This window comes from Mobula birostris, chromosome 12, assembly GCF_030028105.1.
Source record: "Mobula birostris isolate sMobBir1 chromosome 12, sMobBir1.hap1, whole genome shotgun sequence".
In the NCBI taxonomy this organism is placed as follows: Eukaryota; Metazoa; Chordata; class Chondrichthyes; order Myliobatiformes; family Myliobatidae; genus Mobula; species Mobula birostris.
The window spans coordinates 100,161,421-100,186,255 of NC_092381.1; the positions used below are offsets into that span (position 1 = coordinate 100,161,421).

General features: G+C 42.7%; 1 protein-coding gene across 6 annotated transcripts in view; it reads right to left on the reverse strand.

Moving 5' to 3' along the window:
• LOC140206146 (rab GTPase-activating protein 1-like) overlaps window positions 1–24,835 on the reverse strand; it is a 568,372-nt gene that overhangs the window by 223,237 nt on the left and 320,300 nt on the right. For all 6 annotated transcript variants that reach the window (XM_072274372.1, XM_072274373.1, XM_072274374.1 and 3 more), the window contains 2 exons: window positions 17,165–17,239; window positions 2,072–2,197 (listed from right to left, as the gene is read on the reverse strand). In XM_072274372.1, the coding sequence (XP_072130473.1) occupies window positions 2,072–2,197; window positions 17,165–17,239 (201 nt within the window). The remainder of the gene's footprint in view (window positions 1–2,071; window positions 2,198–17,164; window positions 17,240–24,835) is intronic.

The window sequence follows — 24,835 nt, forward strand, 5'->3', positions numbered from 1 at the left end:
ATTTATGTGCTACCGCTAAGCACTAATTCATGTTACACTTGTTCATCAACATATATACTGAAGCAGCAATTCAGCATGTTAGATTCTTATCAGCAATGATCTTAGAAAACTCACCAATGAATTTCTCTGATGCTTCATGATCAGCAAATGAGATATCACCACAAATCTTTAAAAATTTAATGTCATGCCTTTTCTTAAATTTCTGCATCCTACCTATTGCACATTCTCAATTACCTTCACAATTATCTGAAGAGAGGGGAAGAAGCTGTTCCTAAAATGTTAAGTGTATGTCTTCAGGCTCCTGTACCTCCTCTCTAATGGGAGCAATAAGAAGAGGTCATGTTTGAGGTGGTGGGGGTCCTTAATAATGGATACCACCTTTCTGAGGCATCGCCTTTTGAAGCTGTCCTCAATGCTGGGGAGCCTAGTGCCAATGATGAAGCTGGCTGAGTCTGCAACCCTCTGCAACAATCTTGTGCAGTGGCCCCTCCATATCACATGGTGATGCAACCAGTCAGAATGCTGTCCATGGTACATCTGTAGAAATTTGCTAACATTTTTGGTGACATACCAAATCAAGGAATGTTAATACTGAAAGATGGCCAAAAAGGGAGGAAAATCGATTATGAAACTTGTGAGAAATATATAACAGGAGTTTGTAGAAGGCAAACATGGAGGTATGCAGATCCTTCAGAGGCTGAAACATGAGACGTATTGAAGGAGCTAACTTAGGCATTATATTTAGCATTTTGTATTTGCTTCACAGCAGAGAAAGTAGAATGTATCTTAGATAGATCAAGAAAGCAATGAGTTAATAAGATTGAAGATTCTAGTAAAACAAAAACTGATAGAGCAACAAAATGTGTCACTCAATTATTGTGACCCGGCAAAAATCCCAAAATTCTAGAGCAACCTCAGTGGATTGTGAAACAGCAGACATTACATTTACCCAAGAAAGGAAGCAGATAGAAAAGTAAAAAATAAAGAGACCTGTCAGTTGCCAGAAAACGTTGAAATCGCTTTAAATCTCTATGGATCTCTATTGTCCGTGGATTCTACAGACACTATTAACCAACCACTGTATCTGGTTCTCCTCCAGGAGGCCAGAGCTGGGATGGGGATTAGTAGAGGGTGGTTGGCATGAGACAAGTAGTGGAAGCATGACAAATCAAAATATAGACCAACCTGAAAAATCTTAACACTACCACAGCCTAATTATTTTTTATGTCTCCTTTTCTTGCTCCATCTTGCACTAGTGTTTTTTATTTTAAACACGACTTATGTAAAATATATGTTAACCGTCCTGATGAGGGGTCTTGGCCCAAAACGTTGGCTGCTTATTTCCCTCCATAAATGCTGCCTGACCTGCTGAATTCCTCTAGCATTTTGTGTTGCTTCAGTTCCAGCATCTGCAGAATCTCTTGAGTTTATGTTACTCTGTGCTTGCCCTTGTCCTAGAATGTACTGTGCTGGTGCTGAGTAAAGCTAAATTTTATAGCATTTATACCTGGTGCATGAATGGCTAAAACAATAATAAACAAACTTGAACTTGGAAGCTTCGGCAGTGGAGTGTAATCCACACTCTAAACCTGACCAGCAGGTTTCAAAGCCGAACCCCATGTTCCCCTGCAGTGAACTATTCAAATAGTTCCTGATTCTAAAGGGTACACAAAGTTGAAAAAAAAACAACAAAATGGTTGAAACATTTCAAAGCTTGCTGAATGGTAGTGATGAGCAAGGTATCTTCAGCTGCATATCTCTCCAACAAAAATAAAGAGGGCATATATTTCTTAAAAAGTAAGTGCTGAAATGGAATAGAGGAATTGTGGGTTTCACAGATACAGACAAATCATTCCCATTCCCTTTACTGGGCCCATACCTCAATATTCACAAACACAATGCTTCCAAAACACGGGGATGTGCATCACTGAACTTAGAGCACCTCACAGTGCCCCAACCAATGGCCCCAAAGTCAATAGACTACTGAACCAAATCCATTTCAACCAGTTGCTTCAATTACATGTTCATTTCATGCTTATTAACCTAAACTTTGCTTAAACATGGCATGTACCTGGAGTAGTCTTTCCAGCTGGTAGAACTTGCAGTGAAGATTCTCAAAATTATTCTTGTAGAGCTCTCGAAGACCGTAGTCATACATGATCTTCACCAGGATACAAAATGCTTGCTCTTCTGGCATCTGCAGGGAAGACATTCATTCCAAGTCAGGATTCACTGCATTCCCTATGACAGACCAGGACATTTTGTTGGATGCAGGGTTGGGAGCCAGTGCAGGGGGAGTAAGGGAACTAGCCCAGCTGTTGCAAAATGGTTCAGTTTTGTGAGCTGCATTATGGAAGAAGTCTGCTTAAGTGTAATAAATCCAGTGGGGTTGAACTGGGTCTTACTGCTTAGGTGGGCAGAATCGCAGTGAGGGAACTACTACAGACAAGGCACGAATACACCTTCTGAGTGCTTCTTCCTCTAATGATATGAGGGAACTTCACTTCTGGATTTTTTGATCACCCCTGGCCCATGTACATCTACCAGGCATCACAAGCCCCCTCCCTCCCCAGATAAATCTTGCAATTTGAGTGCATGAGAGGGATGATATATCACAAGGTCATTGGAAATGTCAAGCAGTGCTAGAGGCTCCTCCTACTGCGGTCTGTAAACCAACTTTAATAAGATACTGTAATTCCAACTTAGATTTTCAGTAGCATCCCTGAAATGAATGTGGATGTTATTAACTGATGGATTTAGGGATAAGGAAGAGGGATTAAGGACAGCAGGTGACTCTACTTTCTGAATGCAATGGGTCAGCTGTCAACTGTTGACCTAATTTCTTTGCACAGTGCTAATTTCCTCACACAGGTCATGTTACGAATACTTCAACCCTCATCACTTAATATTGTCATTCCTTTAACATGCCAGACATTCCAATCAAGTTTAATCTCATTTCAAAATGAGAATCTGCTTCAGGTTTGATCACAATGAACCCAAAAAGCTGTGGATTAGAAATACGATAACAATGCTCTTTAATCAAGTCTTGCTTGTTAGTAGTGTCTTTCATGATATCCAGACACATCAGGTGGTTTACAAATACCAAAATGTGACAGTCACACACAGCAATGATCAGTGATGTTGACTGAGGAATAAGTATTGGTCAGGGACTTCGAAAACATTGCTCTTCCGGCAGTGGCTTTTACATCATCACCCGATCAAGTCAAAGTCAAGTTTATCATCATATGCACAAGTGCAATGAAAAGCTACTTGCAGCAGCATCACAGGCACATAGCATTATTCAAGCAGCATTCAGAAGAAAAGGATTTTTATAGGTAGGAACACATGAGAACAAAACAAAATTTCCATTATAGTGCAAAACAATCAAGCGCTTTGGTGAAATGGGACTTCTCGGCCTCCTGCCTGACGGTAACTGCAAGAAGGTGGCATCATCCAGTAGGTGGAAATCTTTGATGATGGATGTTGCCTTCCTGAGGCAGTGCCTCCTGCATGATGATGGTGGGGAAGGAGGTGCACAGAATATTGGGAAGAGTGCACTACTCTCAGCAGCTTCTTATATTCTTGCACATTCAAATTGCTGTACCAGACCATGATGAAACCAGTCAGGATATGTTCAACTTTATATCTACGGAATGGGCCTGGTATAACACCTAATCTGCAAGTTGAATCTTCTAGAGGGCTGTAGTTGCTCAGCACTGCCCAGTGTTTGTAGCAGGAAAGCCTCAAGATACCTCTCTTTCAATTAGTTATTATCTAAGTGACTATGCAGCAGTTGCCTAGAGGTCTGTGGCATTCTACAGACAGTAGTAACCAGGCACTGTGCCTGGTTCTCCTCTGGGAGGCCAGGAGAAGAGGAGTACTTCAGGAGCCTGGCAGGAGATATGATTGGGGTTATTAGGTGGTCGGCATAAGGTGGAGACTAACTGTTAGGTACTTGGCAGTACAGATACTTTAAGAAATTGCCACTGGCATTTTCATTGGGGGGAACATGGGGGCAAGCAGATCGGGACAACACCATGAGCCTCCAGTCGAGCTGTTCCCTGACAGCTCCAGTAGTCTTGGTTCAATCTTGATCCACAATGCTGTTGATGTGGAGTTTACACATTCTCCCTGTGTGAGTTTTGTATACACCAGTTTTCTTCCCCATCTTAAGGACTGCGGATTGGTAGGTTAACTAGAAACAACATGAGGGGATTGGGAGTCATTAGTTATAGGGTTTAACATGGAAACAAGTTTGTATTGACTGTCAACCACAGATTTGCAGTCAAATTGCACCTGCCAGATTCTACACAAATGACACCATCCAATTAACCCAACAAACCACACATTTCTGGGATGTGAGAGTAAACAGAGCATAAGAGTTGTATTTGGATATATGCTTTGATAATGAACCTTCCAACCTTTGATCTAGGTGAAACACACAGTCATAGGAATTATGTGAAAATTCCAGGCAGACAGCACTCCGGATCAAGATAGACTGACAACACAAGCTCATTTTAGAATGTTTCTAATTGACAAAGATGCCAAACAAGTTAAATGAAGTGTGATATTGAAGAATAAAGGTTCAGCATCCTTTACACAATTATAGAAAATTGGCATTATGCAAAGAAATTGAGTCAGTTGCCAATGGGAATGTGGGGAGAATAAATGGGAGGCTGGCAGTGGCTGAATAAATGGGCTGAAGAGTTAGTGTCAGTGTTGCATCTCCCTTTCACTTTATGACTCTGAGTGAGGTGGAGCTGTCATCTGAAGAATGGTGGGGGCAGGCTGGTTAATGAGGACTAGCAGGACACGTAATTGAAGCGTTCTAACTAGTTTTCCTCAAGTGATCTTCCCTCCACAACTTCTAACCTTGAGATGCCTCAGCCTCACTCAGCCTGCTTCTATCTTCTGCTCAAGATACACAAACAGGACTGTTTCAGCCTGCTCTTGCCCCACTAAACATTGCTCCATGAACTAAGGGTCACAAATCTGCAATGTTGAATGATTCTATCTCCATAAATGAGACCCGACCTGATAAATGTTTGCAACATTTTCTACTTTCCCTACTGACTGACCCATATGGGACCTCAATATGGCACCACTGCAGGATAACCTGGAGTACTCAAGAATCCCAGGTCAATATGGCCCAAATTACCCTGCAATTAGCAAAAGGAGAAAGGTGGCATTCCACTTGTCCCAATACAGGAACCAGGAATGACTCCTCCTCTTCTCCTCACATGCCCATTACCTCTCCCTAGTGCCCCTGCATCATCCCTTTTCTCCCATGGTCCACTCTCCTCTTATTTCAGATTCTTTCTTCTTCAGCCCTTTACCTCTTCCACCTATCATCTGCCAGCTTCTTATTTCATACCCTTTCCCCCACCAATCCACCTTCCCCCTCACCTGGCTTCATCTATCACCTCCCAGCTTGTACTCCTTTCCCTGAGCTCAACTTCTTAATCAGGATTCCTACCCCTTTCTTTTCATTTCTAATGAAGGGGCTTGCCCCGAATATCGAGTGTTTATTTCTCTCCCTAGATGCTGCCTGAAATGCTGAGTTCCTCCAGCATTTTGTGTGCTGTAATGGATTTCCAGCATCTGCAGAATCTCTTATAATCAGGAATGGCCGTTCACTCTAGAAAATGAGTAGTTTACTGCCACACTGTCCTGATGAAGGCAACAGTTTGTAACTGAGCTTCTGGATGAACATGAGTTCCCAAGGTAGTCAGAGACTCAGTCTGAAGTGCAGTTATTGATATCACGTAGGAAAGTCAACAGTCAAAATTTCTGCATTCCAAGCTGGAGTTCTATTGCAGAGTCACTGACCTGAAAGGTTAACTCAATTTCTTACCTACTGAGTATTTCTGTTTTAATTCCTTTACTGCAAGCACCCAGAGAAACAACAAACACATCACCTTCTGACACAGAGTAAAGAGTGCTGGCCACTTATTTGACAGGCTGTCATTTATGGGATGCACACTGGGATCTCCACAGGGTCAGGAAATGTAAAATAAAAGGATTTCTTTCTCATTATAAAAGCATGCTTATGCACAGAGCATCACAGTCATCGAAGTCATGGTGTGAGATAATAAAACTAAATATACAACATTATCGAAGCTGTAAGTTCTCAGGTTCTGATGATTCGGTGAGTGTTCTGTGTAATCCATCTGTCCTTGCAATATGCAATCACAAAAAAAACTTCCTTAGAGTCAAAGGTGATCCTCCAAGTGTGAGCACATTGGGAATTTAATTACAAGAGGAGAATATACTGTAAATGGCAGGACCCTAAGAAGTATTGATATACAGAAGGATCTTGGGGTGCAAAGAATGCATATGGTGCAGCTTGCCTTTAATGAACATAGAGCAATAGAGGACAATGAGAGGGAACTTGGTGACAGTGAGGACAATATGAGTGAGGTTGAAGTTCTGGAGCATGCTGATATTAAGGGAGAAGAGGTGTTGGAGTTGTTAAAATACATTAGGACGGGTAAGTCCACGGGCCCCGATGGAATATTCCCCAGGCTGCTCCACAAGGCAAGGGAAGAGATTGCTGAGCCTCTGGCTAGGATCTTTATGTCCTCGTTGGCCACGGGAATGGTACCAGAGGATTGGAGGGAGGCAAATGTTGTCCCCTTGTTCAAAAAAAGGTAGCAGGGATAGTCCGGGTAATTATAGACCAGTGAGCCTTATGTCTGTGGTGGGAAAGCTGTTGGAAAAGATTCTTAGAGATAGGATCTACGGGCATTTAGAGAATCATGGTCTGATCAGGGATAGTCAGCATGGCTTTGTGAAGGGCAGATCGTGTCTAACAAGACTGATAGAGTTCTTTGAGGAATTGACCAGGCATATAGATGAGGGTAGTGCAGTGGATGTGATCTACATGGATTTTAGTAAGGCATTTGACAAGGTTCCACACGGTAGGCTTATTCAGAAAGTTAGAAGGCATGGGATCCAGGGAAGTTTGGCCAGGTGGATTCAGAATTGGCTTGCCTGCAGAAAGCAGAGGGTGGTGGTGGAGGGAGTACATTCAGATTGGAGGATTGTGACTAGTGGTGTCCCACAAGGATCGGTTCTGGGACCTCTACTTTTCGTGATTTTTATTAACCACCTGGATGTTGGGGTAGAAGGGTGAGTTGGCAAGTTTGCGGACGACACAAAGGTTGGTGATGTTGTAGATAGTGTAGAGGATTGTCGAAGATTGCAGAGAGACATTGATAGGATGCAGAAGTGGGCTGAGAAGTGGCAGATGGAGTTCAACCCGGAGAAGTGTGAGGTCATACACTTTGGAAAGACAAACTCCAAGGCAGAGTACAAAGTAAATGGCAGGATACTTGGCAGTGTGGAGGAGCAGAGGGATCTGGGGGTACATGTCCACAGATCCCTGAAAGTTGCCTCACAGGTAGATAGGGTAGTTAAGAAAGCTTATGGGGTGTTAGCTTTCATAAGTCGAGGAATAGAGTTTAAGAGTTGCGAGGTAATGATGCAGCTCTTTAAAGCTCTGGTTAGGCCAAACTTGCAGTACTGCGTCCAGTTCTGGTCGCCTCACTATAGGAAGGATGTGGAAGCATTGGAAAGGGTACAGAGGAGATTTACCAGGATGCTGCCTGGTTTAGAGAGTATGGATTATGATCAGAGATTAAGGGAGCTCGGGCTTTACTCTTTGGAGAGGAAACATGATATTAAGAGGAATAGATACAGTAGACAGCCAGCGCCTCTTCCTCAGGGCACCACTGCTCAATACAAGAGGACATGGCTTTAAGGTAAGGGGTGGGAAGTTCAAGGGGGATATTAGAGGAAGGTTTTTTACTCAGAGAGTGGTTGGTGCATGGAATGCACTGTCTGAGTCAGTGGTGGAGGTAGATACACTAGTGAAGTTTAAGAGGCTGCTAGACAGGTATATGGAGGAATTTAAGGTGGGGGTTTATATAGGAGGCAGGGTTTGAGGGTCGGCACAATATTGTGGGCTGAAGGGCTTGTACTGTGCAGTACTATTCTATTTCTATTTCTAATACAGGCCCTTCAGCCCACAATGTTGTGCCAACCTTTTACCCTACTCTAAGATCAATCTAACCCTTCCCTTCTACATAGCCCCCCATTTCTCTACCACACATTGCCTATCTATTTTTCTTATATGCTCCAAATGAATCTGCCTCTACCACCATCCCTGGTTCCACACATCTATGACCCTCAAAATAAAAAAAAACTTACCTCTGACATCCCCCTTATATTTTCCTCCAATCACCTTAAAATTAAGCCCACTTGTATTAGCCATTTGCATCCTGGGAAAAGTCTCCGACTATATATTTGATCTATGCTTCTCATCATCTTGTACACCTTTATGAAGTCTTCTCTCATCGTCCTTTGCTCCAAAGAGAAATTCCTAGCCCACTTAACCTACTTTCATAAGAAATGCCCTCTATTCCAGGTAGTATCCTGGCAAATTTCCTCTGCACCCTCTCTAAAGCTTCCACATCCTTCCTACAATGAGGCGACCAGAACTGAACACAATATTCCAAGTGTGGTTTAACTAGGGTGTTACAGGGCTACAACATTACCTCATGGCTCTTGAACACTATTCCAGAACTAATGAAGGTCAACACACCACATCTTCTTAACAACTCTAACAACTTGTGACGCAATTTTGAGGGAACTATAGACATGGCCCCCTAGATCCTTCAGTTCCTCTACACTGCCAAGCATCCTGCCATAACCCTGTATACTGCTTTCAAATTCAACCTTCCAAATTGAATTATTTCACATTTTTCTAGGTTGAACTCCATCTGCCACTTCTCTACCCCGTTTTATAACCTGACAGTCTTGCTGCAACCCACAACTACCCTCCAGACTATTCATAACTCCACCAACCTTCATTTCATCTACAGACTTACTAACTCACCTTTCCACTTCCTCATCCAAGTCATTTATAAAAATCACAGAATGCAGGGGTCCCAGAACAGATCTCTGTGGAACACCACTGGTCACTGACCTCCAGATTTTATCTACTAACACCTTCTCTGATAAAGCCAATTATGAATCCACACAACCAAGTTTCCCTAGATTCCGGGATATCTGATGTTCTGAAGAAGCCTATCATGAGGAACCTTATCAAGCATCTAATTAAAATCTATATACACCATATCTGCTGCTCTTGTTTTCATTAATGTGCTTTGACACATTCTCAAAGAATTCTTCAAGTTCATGAGCAATGTTCCCCCTAATTTTTAGTAGTTAGTGTGGGCAAAAATCTAATGTTGTGCAATTTTTTTTCCTGTGACAAAAGTATGTGCACACTGAATGCACACGTGGTACACTTTATGTAGGTTTACAAAATATTTGACATAAAACTGCACAGAATAACAACAAAATAACACATATATTTAAGTCACTGTTATTTTTTCTCTCTCCTGTCTTTGGCATTTACCTATTCTTTGTAAACTCTGTCTAGACTAATAGAACTTCCATCCAATTAATTGATAGCTTTTGATTCTCATTAACATATCCAAATGACATTCACCTAAACAGTTTCTCAGCTTGTTTTTGAGTTGATTCATTAGTCTAAAACCTCGCTCACAGTCCGCACTAGACGCAAGAAAGATTCCCCCAATGTCCATCAACTGTGCAAGGTCGCAAAACTGTTCATTTTAAAGTACAAATGCCACCGTTTGAGCAGAGTTTGGAATCAATTTGGATTTAATTTTTTCTTGAATGGAAAATTTGAAATCATTAAACTGTCTAACTATTGCAGTATTTTCAGCTAGAAAATCATGATATTTTAGACATAAAACATTAACCTGTTCATCGCCAAATGTGGAGTCATAATCTGCAATTACAGAGAAATCAAAAGCTGACCATTCTTGTACCTCAACTTTGATCTCCTCTGGGTTTGATCGCTTTCGCTCTCGCTCATCTGCACTCAACCGTAACATGCGTAGCACTCCTGTAACGGGTAATGACGGGTTCTGTTGCCTGAGCTTTTGCACACCATCCAAAAGCGATTTACTTGTCAAATGATGCTTCAAAAAGTCAAGTTTCCAAATATCACCCCACTTCTTTCCACTAGTAAATTCTCCAGCAACTTTCGCATCACGACAATACAAACAGATAACTCCAGTTTCCGAACCATACATAAATATTTCTTGTAGCTGAACGTTCATGACCTCATGAGCTTTCGGTGTAGCAGTTTCTACTATTTTGTTAAGCCATTCAACTTTAAACAAATTTGCAGTTCTTTTGCGCTTCATGCCCTTCGCTTCTTTTGAATTCGACATAGTGAATCAATACTTTTTTCAATAAAAACTTAGTAAGCTATCTACAGGACTTGAAACAGATCTTTGTAAACTTTACGATATGAACACTGTCCGCCAAACATGGCTGCCGCCGTGATGCAGCTGTACAAACCGGAACAGGAAAGGCGAGGTGACATAAATTAGTGACGTGCATTGTGGTATTTGAAAAACCGACTAACTAGTGAACAGAAACAGTTAGGTAGAAGATTATTTTTAATAAGTATAATTATTAATTACATTATTTTAGGTAACTAACCTTTTGTGCGCATATTAATTTCCTTTGTGCGCTGGTTGAAAAACGTGTGCGCGTGCACACGCGCACAGCTTAGAGGGAACTATGCTCATGAAGCATGACTTGCTTCTCACAAAACCATACTGACTATCCCTAATCAGACTATGCTTCTCCAAATGCTCATAAATCCTCACTCTAAGGAACTTGCCCAATTATTTACCCAACACTGAAGTAAGATTTACTAGTCTATACTTAGGGTTATTCTTACACCTTGTCTTGAACAAAGGAATAACATTTACCACCCTCCATTCATCTGGTACCACTCCTGTGACCAGTGGGGACGCAAAGATCATCACCAAAGGTGCAGCAATCTCTTCTGTCGCTTCCTGTAGTACCTGGGGTATATCTCAGCAGGCTCTGAGGACTTGTCAAAGACCCCACCATCTAGGCTATGCTCTCTGCTTGCTGCTGCCATTAGGAAGGAGGTGCAGGAGCCTCAGGTCCCTCACCACCAGGTTCAGGGACAGTTATTACCCCTCAATCATCATGCTCCTAAACTGGAAGGGATAATTTCACTCACCCCAACACTAAACTAATTCCACAACCATTGAACTCACGTTTAAGGACTCTACAACTCATGTTCTATATATTTATTGATTATTTATTTATTATTATTTTAATTTTTTTCCTTCTTTTTGCCGGCAGGTGGTAAGAGCTCACCTCTGCCCCTCTGACCCTCGACACAGGTGCCCCTCAGGGCTGTGTATTAAGCCCCCTCTTCTACTCTCTGTCTACACATGACTGTGTCGCCACCCACAGCTCCAATCTGCTAATTAAATTTGCTCACGACACTACACTGATTGGCCTAGTCTCAAATAATGATGGGGCAACTTGTAGAGAAGAAGTCATTACCCTGACACAGTGCTGTCAAGAAAACAACCTCTCCTTCAATGTCGCAAAAACAAAGGAGCTGTTTCTAGACAGCAGGAGAAATGGAGACAGGCTAACCCCTATAGACATTAATGGATCTGGGGTTGAGAGGGTGAACAGCTTTAAGTTCCTCAGCATAAACATCACCGAGGATCTCACGTGTTCTGTACGTACTGGCTATGTGGTGAAAAAGGCACAACACTGCCTCTTCCACCTCAGAAGGTTGAAGTAGTTTGGAATGGTCCCCCAAATTCTAAGAACTTTCTATCGGGCCATGATTGAGAGCATCCTGACTGGCTGCATCACTGCCTGGTATGGAAACTGTACTTCCCTCAATTGCAGGACTCTGCAGAGAGTGATGCGGACAGCTCAGCGCATCTGTAGATGTGAACTTCCCAGTATTCAGGGCATTTACAAAGACAGGTGTGTAAAAAGGGCCTGAAGGATCATTGGAAACCCGAGTCACCCAACCACAAACTGTTTCAGCTGCTACCATCCAGAAAACAGTACCGCAGCATAATAGCCAGGATCTTCAGGCTCTGGGACAGCTTTTTCCACCAGGCCATCAGACTGCTTAATTAATGCTGATGCAACTGTGTTTATATGTCATATCGACTATTCTGTTGTACATAATACTTACTATAAATTACTAAAGATACATATTTAGATGGAGATGTAACGTAAAGATTTTTACTCCTCAGGTATATGTAGGATGTAAGTAATAAAGCCAATTCAATTCAATACTTGGAGTTCGTTGTCTTTTGCACTTTGTTATTTGTCCATTTTTGTTATGTACAGTTTTTAAGACCATAAGACTACAATCTATAGGAACAGAATTAGATCATTTGGCCCATCGAGTCTGCTCCACCATTTCATCATGGCTGATCCAATCTTCTCAGCACCAACCTCCAGCCTTCTCCCCATATCCCTTCATACCCTGACCAATGAAGAATCTATCTACCTTAAATATACATAAAGACTTGGCCTCCACAGCTGCCTGTGGCAAAGAATTCCACATATTCGTCACTCTCTGGCTAAAGAAATTCCTCCACATCTCGGTTCTAAAAGGATGTCCCTCTATTCTCAGGCTTAGACTCTCCCATCATAGGAAACATCCTCTCCACATCCACTCTATTAAGGCCTTTCACCATTCGATAGGTTTCAATTCTGTCACCCCTCATCCTTCTGAATTCGAGTAGACACAGGCCTAGAGCCATCAAACACTTTTCACATGACAAGTCATTCAATCCTGGATTCATTTTTGTGAACATCCTTTGAACCCACTCCAGTTTCAGCATACAACAGGAATTCTGCAGATGCTGGAAATTCAAGCAACACACATAAAAGTTGCTGGTGAACGCAGCCGGCCAGGCAGCATCTCTAGGAAGAGGTGCAGTCGACGTTTCAGGCCGAGAGCCAAGAGCTGGACAGGTGATAGGCAAAAGGGATACGAGAGGATCATGGGACGGGAGGTCCGGGAAGAAAGACGAGGGGGGACCCAGAGGATGGGCAAGGGGTATATTCAGAGGGATAGAGGGAGAAAAAGGAGAGTGAGAGAAAGAATATGTGTATAAAAATAAGTCATTCCACGGCCTCCTCTACTGTAAAGATGAAATGTCTATCCATGGCCTCCTCTACTGTAAAGATGAAGCCACACTCAGGTTGGAGGAACAACACCTTATATTCCGTCTGGGTAGCCTCCAACCTGATGGCATGAACATCGACTTCTCTAATTTCCGCTAATGCCCCACCTCCCCCTCGTACCCCATCTGTTACTTGTTTTTATACACACATTCTTTCTCTCACTCTCCTTTTTCTCCCTCTGTCCCTCTGAATATACCGCTTGCCCATCCTCTGGGTCCCCCCCCCCTTGTCTTTCTTCCCGGACCTCCTGTCCCATGATCCTCTGGTATCCCCTTTTGCCTATCACCTGTCCAGCTCTTGGCTCTATCCCTCCCCCTCCTGTCTTCTCCTATCATTTTGGATCTCCCCCTCCCCCTCCAACTTTCAAATCCCTTACTCACTCTTCCTTCAGTTAGTCCTGACGAAGGGTCTCGGCCTGAAATGTCGACTGCACCTCTTCCTAGAGATGCTGCCTGGCCTGCTGCGTTCACCAGCAACTTTGATGTGTGTTGCTCCAGTTTCAGCATATCTTTTCTACAATAAGAGGCCCAAAAGTGCTCACAGTACTCTAAGTGAAATCTCACCAGTGCTTTATAAAGTCTCAACATTACATCCTTGCTTTTATATTTTAGTTCTCTTGAAGTAAATGCCAATATTGCATTTGCCTTCCACACCAGAGACTCAACCTATAAATTAACCTTTAAGGAATCCTGCGCAAGAACTCCCAAATCCTTTTACAACTCAAATTTTTGTATTTTCTCACCATTTTGAAAATAGTCAACCCTTTCATTTCTTCTACCAAAGTGCATGACCATACACTTCCTGACACTGTATTCCATCTGCCATTTCTTTACCCATTCTCCTAATTTGTCTAAGTTCTTCTGTAGCCTCTCGACTTCTTCAAAACTACCTGCCCCTCCACCTATCCTCATACTGTTTGCAAACTTTGCAGCAAAGCCATCAATTGCATCATCCAAATCATTGACATATAATGTAAAAAGACTCAGACCCAAAACAGACCCCTGTGGAACATCATTAGTCATCGGCAGCCAACAGAAAGGGCTCCTCTTATAAACAAGGGAAAATCTGCACATGCCGGAAATCCAAACAAAACACACAAAATGCTAGAGGAACTTAGCAGGCCAGACAGCATCTATAGGAAAAAGTACAGTCGACATTTCGGGCCAAGACTCTTCCGCAGCACAGGCTCCTTTTATTCCCACTCATCACCTCCTGCCAATCAGCCACTGTTTTATCCATGCTAGAATCTTTCCTGTAATACCAAGGGGCACGTAGCTTGTTAAGCAGCCTCATGCATGCATTTCTAAATGACAATAAACGAGGACTGAGTGTTCTCATAATTAATCTAAAGAAAATGTCAAAGCACCTTGTCAAATGCCTTCTGAAAATCCAAGTACACATCATCAACCAATTCTCCTTTGTCTCTCTTGCTCATTACTTATTCAAAGAATTACAACAGAGTTGTCAGATTTTTCAGTGATTTTATTGTGTCTTTGTACTTACTGTAAATGCCTGGAAGAAAATGAATCTTAGGGTAGAAAATGTTGACATTTGTACACTTTAATAATATATTTAATTTTTGAACTTATGTATTTCTGAAATACCAGTACCTCATCTTTCTTAACGTTTACCCTGACCTCAAACGCCTGTTTGAGGCCAGGGTATTGAATATAAAGGTTGGAAAGCTAAGTTGCAGCTGCACTTGGAATATTGTGTGCATTTCTGGTCACCCATTACAGGAAGGATGTGGAGGCTTTGGGGAGGGTGCAGGAGAGGATCACCAGGATGTTGGGTGTCAGCTGCTGAGGGGTGACATGTTAGAAATATATGAAATTCTGAGAGGCATTGACAGTGGAAATGTGAAATACTAGAAAGCCCCATTTTAAGGTGAAAGCAAAAAAAGTTTAAAGGAGATTTGTGAGGCCACTTTCTTTTAATGAGAGTTTGGTAGGTACCTGGAGCATGCTGGTCGGGGGAAGTGGTGGAAGCAAGTACAATAGCAATGTTTAAGAGGCATTTAGACAGGTACATCAACAAGCAGCGAACTGAGGAATATAGACCATGTGCAACTTGAATTACTATCATAGGCCACAAACTTGTTACTGTGCTGTACTGGCCTATGTTCTAATTGACTTTGTGGATTTCCAGGTGATTGATGCAGCCAAAATGGGGACTGCTAACTGTCACAGAAAGGGCAAGAGAAGTCTAATAGCTGGGTATGTTGTGAGGTGATGTGCTCCTTCCACCATTTATCCTGTGCACTCCTGTAACATGGATCTGAGGTTCACAACATCCTTTCTCATACTTTATTAAGGGTTGGGTTCAAGGGTCAGAGACCCCAGTAATCAGTGGGAGCATTGCATTTCTTCAGGACGGCTTTGAGAATGTCCTTGAATCATTTACTCTGAGCACCTGGTAATCTCTTATCACACGGTGCTTAGGATAAAGTTCCTGTTTTGGAAGTCTGGCTTTAGGCATGTCAAAGGAGTGGACTGAATGTAACTAGGGACTCAATGCGGGAGGTACCAGCTGGTGGGAGGGGGCCCCCTTTCCTTCTAGGGAATTTGGAAGATTTTGCAGGGATGCTGTTGCTGTTATTTTTCCAGTGGTTTGAAGTGCTTGCTGTATCAGCAGCACTGGGGCTCCACAGGGGACCGTCTTGTCTCCCCTTCTCTTCGCCATTTACACCTCAGACTTCAACTACTGCACAGAGTCTTGTCATCTTCAGAAGTTTTCGGATGACTCTGCCATAGTTGGATGCATCAGCAAGGGAGATGAGGTTGAGTACAGGGCTACTGTAGGAAACTTTGTCACATGGTGTGAGCAGAATTATCTGCAGCTTAATGTGAAAAAGACTAAGGAGCTGGTGGTAGACCTGAGGAGAGCTAAGGTACCGGTGACTCCTGTTTCCATCCAGGGGGTCAGCGTGGACATGGTGGAGGATTACAAATACCTGGGGATACGAATTGACAATAAACTAGACTGGTCAAAGAACACAGAGGCTGTCTACAAGAAGGGTCAGAGCTGTCTCTATTTCCTGAGGAGACTGAGGTCCTTTAACATCTGCCGGACGATGCTGAGGATGTTCTACGAGTCTGTGGTGGCCAGTGTTATCATGTTTGCTGTTGTGTGCTGGGGCAGCAGGCTGAGGGTAGCAGACACCAACAGAATCAACAAACTTATTTGTAAGGCCAGTGATGTTGTGGGGATGAAACTGGACTCTCTCACGGTGGTGTCTGAAAGGAGGATGCTGTCTAAGTTGCATGCCATCTTGGTCAATATCTCCCATCCACTACATAATGTACTGGGTGGGCACAGGAGTACATTCAGCCAGAGACTCATTCCTCCAAGATGTAGCACAGAGCGTCATAGGAAGTCATTCCTGCCTGTGGCCATCAAATTTTACAACTCCTCCCTTGGAGGGTCAGACACCCTGTGCCGATAGGCTGGTCCTGGACTTATTTCATAATTTACTGGCATAACTTACATATTACTATTTAACTATTTATGGTTCTATTACTATTTATTATTTATGGTGCAACTGTAACGAAAACCAATTTCCCCCTGGGATCAATAAAGTATTACTATGACTATGACTATGACTACTACATACTGCTGATCGCAGTAGCAAAGTGGAGGGTGGAGATGACTGCAGTCACTGCAGCAGAATGTTGCACGATCATTTTTATCCTTTCTCCTTATCTTACTTGACTTTTTACCCACCAGCCCCACTCCACCATCCCCCGTGCCCGCCCCTCACCCCCAACCTGGCTCCAACTGCCTACCTCTTTATATTGTCCATCTCCCTTCTACATACACTCAGACCTGATGCAGGGTTTTGACCAGAGATGTCAACAATCACTTCACACCCACCAATGCTGCCTGGCCTTCCAACAGTTTGTATTTCCATAATCTACAGTCTCCACAAACATAGAAGTCTTGGGTTTACACTTTACTCTTTATTGTTGCTGGGGCTATTTTCACCAGTACTAGGTGGACAATTCAAACAGGAAGACCCACACACTGTCAATTCTGTCATGAACAACTCAGCAAATGCCAGTTTACTTACGTGCAGCAAGAGAACAGCAGCAAGGAAAGACTGGCCCTGGCAATAACCAATATCTTCATCATGTACAGAGTAAGCCTGTGGAAAAGATAAGAGAGCAGTATAAACCAAGGCAAGCTAGTGAGCAAATTCATCCCAACAAACTTATGTTAAAACAATCTTGCATTTTCAATTTAGAGACTCCTAGCTTTAAAATTAAGGGTAAAAATACCAGGCTCTATGTCAATACATAACCCAAACTTGAACTGTAGGGCAGCGCTGTATAAGTGGTACATTGATGGTTTGATGTTCCAGCTGCCATTTTTCGTGTGGGTAATCTGTTAGGTTTTTTGTGTGAGGAAGGAGGTGGGAGGCTCAGATTTGTGGGTTTTGTTTCTTTTTCCTTTTTGTGTGGGGGGGGGTTGATGTCTTTTCTTTCAAGAACTCCCATGGTTTTTCTGTATTTCATGGCTATCTCGAGAAGACAAAGTACATGCATACTTTGACAAACAACTTTGAAAACACCTTTGAACCTTTGCAGCTGAAGTGTCAGCTTGCTATTCCACCTGCCCTTTCAGATGAATGGACAAATTCCTAATGCATTATTCAAAAAGATGTGGGAGTTCTCCTTGTGGCCCTAAGTTACACGGAGCACAGAAGGGTCTCGGCCTGAAACGTCGACTGCACCTCTTCCTACAGATGCTGCCTGGCCTGCTGCGTTCACCAGCAACTTTTATGTGTGTTGCTAGAATTTACTTTTAATTTATGTTTCCTTTGTGAATGCAATGTTATGTATTGTACCTGTGAAGCCGCTGCAAGTAAACTTTTAATTGCACCTGTACATACAGTATATGTACAATAAGAAACATACAGTACACTGTATATAAAATTAAGTTAGGAGAGCAAAAACTACAGTGAGATAGTGCTCATGGGTTCATTGTCCATTCAGAAATCTGATTGTAGAGGGAAAGAAGCTGTTCCTAAACATTGAGTGTGTGTCTTCAGACTCCTCTACCTCCTCCTTGATGGTAGCAATGAGAAGAAACCATGTCTAGGTGATGGGAGTCCTTTAACGATGGATGCTGCCTGCTTGAGGCTTTGCCTTTGAAGGCGTCCTGGATGCTGGGGAGGATAGCATCCATGATGTAGCTGGCTGTGTTTATGACTTGCAGCAGCTTTTTTCCGATCCTGTGCAGTAGCTCCTTCATACCAGATGGTGATGTAACCAGTTAGAATACTTTTCACAGTATACCTGTAGAAATTAGCGAGAGGTTTTGGAAACATACCAAGTCTCCACAAACTCCTAATGAAATATAGCCGCTGTCGTGCTTTCTTTGTAATTGTATCAATATGTTGGATCCAGGATAGATATTCAAGAGATGTTGACTCCCAGGAGCATGAAATGCTCACCCTTTCCACTGCTGACCCCTCAGTGAGGATTGGTGTGTCTTCCCTCGATTTCCCCTCCCTGAAGTCCATAATCAATTCCTTGGTCTTACTGACAATGAGTGTAAGGTTGTTGTTGCGACACCACATGACCAGCTGATCTATCTCACTCCTATATGTCTGCTTGTCACCATCTGAAGTTCTGCCTACAATAGTTACGTCAACACATTTATAGATGGCATTTGAGCTGTACTTAACCACACTCTCGTGCGTGTAGAGAGTAGAACAGTGGGCTAAGCACACATCCATGAGATGTGATAGTGTTGACTGTCAGTGAGTAAGAGATGTTATTTCTGATCCACACTGACTGTGGTCAACCGTTGAGGAAATCAAGGATCCAGTTGCAGAGGGAGGTACAGAAGCCCAGGCTTTGGAGCTTTAACATCAGTACTGAGCATATATTATGGTGCTGATTGCTGAACTGTAATCAATAAACAGTAGTCTGACACAGGGTGATCCAAGGCCGAGTAGAGAGCCAGTGAGATTGTATCTGTTGAAGAGCTATTGTGGCGACTGGCAAACTGCAGCGGGTCCAGGTCCTTGTTTAGACAGGAGTTGATTCTGCCCATGATGAACCTCTCAAAACACTTCATCATTGTAGATGTGAGTTCAACTGGGTGATAGTCGTTGAGGCAGCTCACCCTGATCTTCTTGGCACAGGTATGATTATCACCCTTTTGAAGTAGGTGGGAACTTCTAACCGCAGCAGTGAGAGATTGAATATGTCCTTGAACACTCTTTCCAGTTGGTTAGTACAGATTTTCATGCCCTATCAGGAACACCATCAGGGCTTGACACCTTGTGAGGGTTCACCCTCTTGAAAGATGTTCTGACGTTGGCGTCCAAAACAGAGGTCACAGGGTCACCAGATGCTGCAGGGATTTGCACAGGTATAGTTCGATTCTCCCTTTCAAAGTGTGCATAAAAAGCATGGAATTGTTTTCTCACTCTGAATATAGCCTTCCATAGATCGTACCTGGACTTCTTGTATAGTTCTGGATCCCTGGTCTTGAATGCCAAAGATCTAGCCTTCAGCATTGCATGGATCTCCTGGTTTATCAAAGCCTTTTGGTTTGGGTATATCCAGTATGTCTTCAAAGGAACACATTCATCCATATGTGTCTTCATGAAATTGGCGACAACTGTGGCATATTTATTCAAATTCAAAATGAGTTCCTGAATATTGTCCACCGACTGAAAACAGTCCTGTAAGCACTCCTCTGCCTCCCTTGTCCATAGTGGTCCTTACCACTGATACTATGGTCTTTAGTCTCTGCTTAAACTTTGGGAATAGAAATACAGCCAGGTGATTGGACTTTCCAAAGTGTGGGCGTGGGTTGGAACAGTAAACGTTCTTGATGATGGTATAACACTGGCCAAGTGTGTTGCCTCCTTGGTTCTACAGGTGATACGTTGGTGGTAGTTGTTCAAAGATTTCTTCAAGCTGGACTGTTTGAAATCCCCCGTAATGATAAGGAAAGCATTTTGTGATTGCTGATTACAGTGCTCAGCTTCTCTAGAGCCTGTCTGACATTGGCCTGAGGTGGAATGTGCACCATGACCAGCATAACGGCAGAAACTCCCTCAGAAGATAAAAATGGATGAGATTTGAATGTTAGATGCAGCAGTTTAGATGAGCAGGACTGAGACAGAAACATCATGAATAATTAATCATATAGCATACTCTACCTACAGCAGCGTAACAGGTAGTAACTACAAACTACACACCACCTCCTCTACATTTAAAATATTGAGCTGTCCTGTCTTTGAGGAGAATGGTGAAGTCATTGGGCTGCAGCACTCCATCAGTGAGCAACGTTTCCATAAAGCGAAGTACTTGGTGGTCCCTGATGTCCCCCTGGTACCTCAATATTGCTCTTGGGCCTTCAATTTTATTTTCAAGAGACAGTACATTTGCCAGCAGGATAGTCATAAGAAGAGGGTCTAAAACATTTGCGTTTCAATCGTACCTGCAGACTGGCTCGGCATCTGTGCTTTTGTTTTCTTAAAGGGAAACTGCAGTTGCAATCTGAGTCTGTCGATTTTGAAGATCAAAAGATTTTTTAAATGTCTTAAAACAATGTTGCTTACTGAAGTACCTGTTGCTGTGTCTGTGAATTTCAGCTGTAATAGGCCTAAATGGGAATATTTGATGAGTCCCATCACAGCTACACACAAAATATCGCGACTTATGGGCACCAACTTGAGATGAGATAAGAGGAGAGAAAAACAATGCTGGAATTGCATGAAGCAGGCACTGCAGTTACTGGAGATCAAAAGAAAAAAGTGGAAATACTCAGGTCATGCAGATTTCCAATATCTGAAATTCCCCACCATTACCACCTCTACAGTTGAACAAGACTGGAAGTCTGATCCAGAGCCTCCGATAGCCCTTGACAATCCGGCATACATCTCACCCATATTAGGTGAGTTTTCTACTTTAAATATCTTTTCTTATGCATTTGTATCTGGTGCAGTGTCATACCTGCCACTTCCTTTACTGTAATAATGGCAGGATCCTCCAGTGGAAACAGATGCAAAGTGCATACTCAGTAACTCAGCCATATTCTCATGCTGTGCAAGATCACCTTCTTAGTCTCTCAAACCAACTTGACCCATTGTATATAGATCTTGGGGTTCCATGATGTCTTGGTTACTCATCTATTCTTGTGCTCTACCTTTGCCCCTTTGTTATTTTTGTTTTTATTTAGAGATACAGAGCAGAACGACCCATCTGACCCAACAAGCTGCACTGCACAGCAACCCATCTACATAACCCTCACCTAATCACAGGACAATTTACGATGATCAATTAAGATGTCACCAGAGGGCAGTTTCTTTGAGCTCCTCTGCGAGGGAGAGAGAGAGCCTGTGGCATGTCAAATGGTTGGGTAAACGATTAATTTTTGTTGGACTGCAGATCATGGTCTCTGTGTGGAGGCTTGGCTATTGCTTGCTTGGTGAGTGGTGGGTACTGATACTTCCTACTGAAATAAATGGGAGAGGTTTGATGCTTTGCTGCTGCTGCTTGTGTGTGTAGGGGGGAAGAGTGGGCTTTGGGGTTTTAACATTTTACTGTCATTCATTCTTTGGGGTTCTCTTCTGTTTGCGTGAATGTCTAAGAGCAAAAATTTCATGTCGTATAGCTGATATTAAAATGGAACCATTGAACCAGTAGGTCTTTCAACTGTGGGAAGAAACTGGAGCACCCAGAGGAAACCTGAGTAAAGGAAACCCACATGTTCATGGGGAGGACATACAACCTCCTTACAGATGGCATCAGAATTGAACTCCAAACTCCAAATGCCTTGAGCTGTAATAGCGTTGTACTAACCACAACACCATTGTGTACTTTAGTTGATCGAACTAGACTTTACCTATGGTTTTAACACTTTGCTTGGTTGTGACTGTGTTTAGTGCTAAGCCAGATCTAGCTTTCAATGCTCTGTCTTTCTCACACATAGATATGTAAACTTTAAAACTAAACCATTTCGTTTTTGAAGGCCTCCATTTCTACTTAATGTCATATCTGCTTACATTTGATTCCAATCTTTCAAGGTCTGATCCCTATGCAACTCACTGAAAGCTTCCCTTGTATTTTATGCTTGGTTATATCTTGCCTTGTTATTAACCAGTTTAAACTTGATGATGTGATGACCATTTCCAAACTGTTGCCCCCTTTATTCTCAGAACAACATCAAACACAAACATGAGTGCCTGCAGATGCTAAAAACTGGAACAAAACTCAGTGGCTGAACGACATCTGTGCAAGCAAAGAAATGGCTGATTTTTTTGGGATTGAGACTACAGAGGAGAGATAGCCAGTATATGAAATTGCGAGGGAAGTGTGATATTGGTAGAATCAGATTAGGGGGGAGAGGAGGATGATGGGCAAATGGAACTAGATGGGGGAGGAGGAGTGTTGAGAAAGAGGCTGGTAGGTGAAAAATGGAGCCAGATAAGAGAGGAATGCTGGCCAGGTTGCAGTAAGTTGGGGAGGGGAAAAGAAAGGCGAACCAAGAGAGAACCCAGGAGGATAGGTATGTGGGTGATGGGCAGATTGAACCAATTGGGAGAGGGTGATGTCAAGGTAATGAGAGGGGAAAAGGATAGAAATTTGAACAAAAGGACAGAGACCCTGGGTGGACTCGTGGAAGTGGGTGACTGAAATCCTGAAAGATTTCGCCCAACTTCCTTCCTATTGGACTTGGATACGCAGTGATCAAGAATGTTCTTTAATATACTTTTCAAGAATTTCACCCTCCTTTTGCCACCGTGACCATGCCAGCCTATATTGAGATAACTGAAGTCCCTCAGTTCATGTTCTTCAGTGAAAGACAGTTTTGGCATTTGCTTCTCCAACATAAGGTTGTGATGAGATTATTAGAGAACCAAGTGAGAAAAATGTGGAGGTGGTGAGTGGCAACATCAACAAAGCCCTCTAGTCTCTGTTGATTGAGGACTTTCTTAACCTTCTCTTCAACTACTGTCAAATTCTTCAACTCAGTCAGACAGAAAGGCACAAAATGCACATCCTTAGAAACTGCTCAAATGTACCAAAAACAATAAGATGATAAACACAACAGTTAGAAAAAATAATCTGCAAACTATGTGAAAATCTCTAATACCAGGAAAAAATGTCAGTTGCTACTGGTTAAGATAACTAGGATGGAGGCTCCTATCTAATAGCTTGGAATAGTGTGAGCATTTCCGGTCACCACACCACACCACACATCAGAAAGTCTATGCAAGTTACTACAGTGTCACAATGTACCAACAGTGAAAGGAATGAATGCTCTTGTCTAGGTGGTTGAAAGGGGGCCAGTCAAAACAGATCTGATAGGATCCTGAGGGGCATTTTACTCCCCAGCAGTGGTCAGTATATGGAACTACTGCCAGAGTGAGTAGTTGAGGCAGGTACATTAAAACAAAACACTTAAAAGCTACTTGGACAGGCACATGGATAGCAAAGGGTTAAATGTGGACTGGCTTGATGGGAACTTGGTTGACAGAATCAGAATCAGAAGCAGGATTTTATTACTGACACACCACTTGGTAAGTGTCACTTGGTAGCACTGCTGATAATATCTTCAAATTTCTTTGCTGTTGATTGTGAGGAGACATTGAGTGGAAGGTAGCTGGATTTTTTCCGGTTTTGTGAACAGGATATAGTAGTAATTTTCCTCAAAATCAGATAGATGCTAGAGAACTACTAAAATAGTTTGTCTAGAGGCATACATTGCTCAGTGCACAACTATTAAGTCATGTAGCCTTTGGTTATGAGTGTTCTTAGCCCCGTCTTCACATCATAAAGTGAAATGAATTGGCCGCTGAAATGATGGAATTTCAGGAGGAAATCAGGATGGATCATCAACTCAAAATTCCTGGCTGGACATACTTCCTTCGTTATCAGCACTCAGGTGTTGGGAGAAACAATCACTCAGACTGGGAATGCTTTTGCAGGCATCCACTCTGTAAACTACCACCTGGATAAAACAAGAGGCGGAGATTTCATTGTTCACAGATTTCTTTTGGATAACTCCTGTTAACTTGGAACTAGTTTTTTGCATACTGTCATTCTCACAATGAATGGTACTTCTCTGTTAAAAAAAATTCATCTGCCATGTGTCCCCCACCTGAACAGAAGAGGGACTAAAATCCTATCAGGAAGGTTTATTAATGCTGTATGGTGGAGTTTAAACTAGAGTTGCAGGGTGATGGGAACCAAGGTGTCAGAACAGCTGCTGGAGAGGTTGTGGAGACAGAAGTTGGTAAGACCTCAGACAAAGTCAGGAACAAAAGGTTGAGCATGGGGTGACTAGTGTCCTGAACTGCATATATTTCAATCAACGCAAAAACATTCATAGGAAAGGCAGATGAGCTCAGGGCATGGCTGATGTTGTAGCCATTAGTGAGACTTGGTTGCAGGAGGGGCAGAACTCGCAGCTCAATATTCCAGGGTTCCGTTGTTTTAGACGTGGCAGAGTGGGAACGATTAGAGGAGGAAAGCTGGCATTACTAGTCAGGGAAAATGTCACATTAGTGCTCCGTCAGGACAGACTGGAGAACTCGACCAGTGAGGTGTTATGGGTGGAACTGAGAAATAAAAAAGATATGCCCATGTTAATGGGGCTATAATACAGACCACCCAACAGTCCTAGGGATTTAGAGGAACTAATTTGTAAAGAGATCACAGACTGTTATAAGAAACATAAGGTCATTATATCAGGTGATTTTAACTTTCCACAT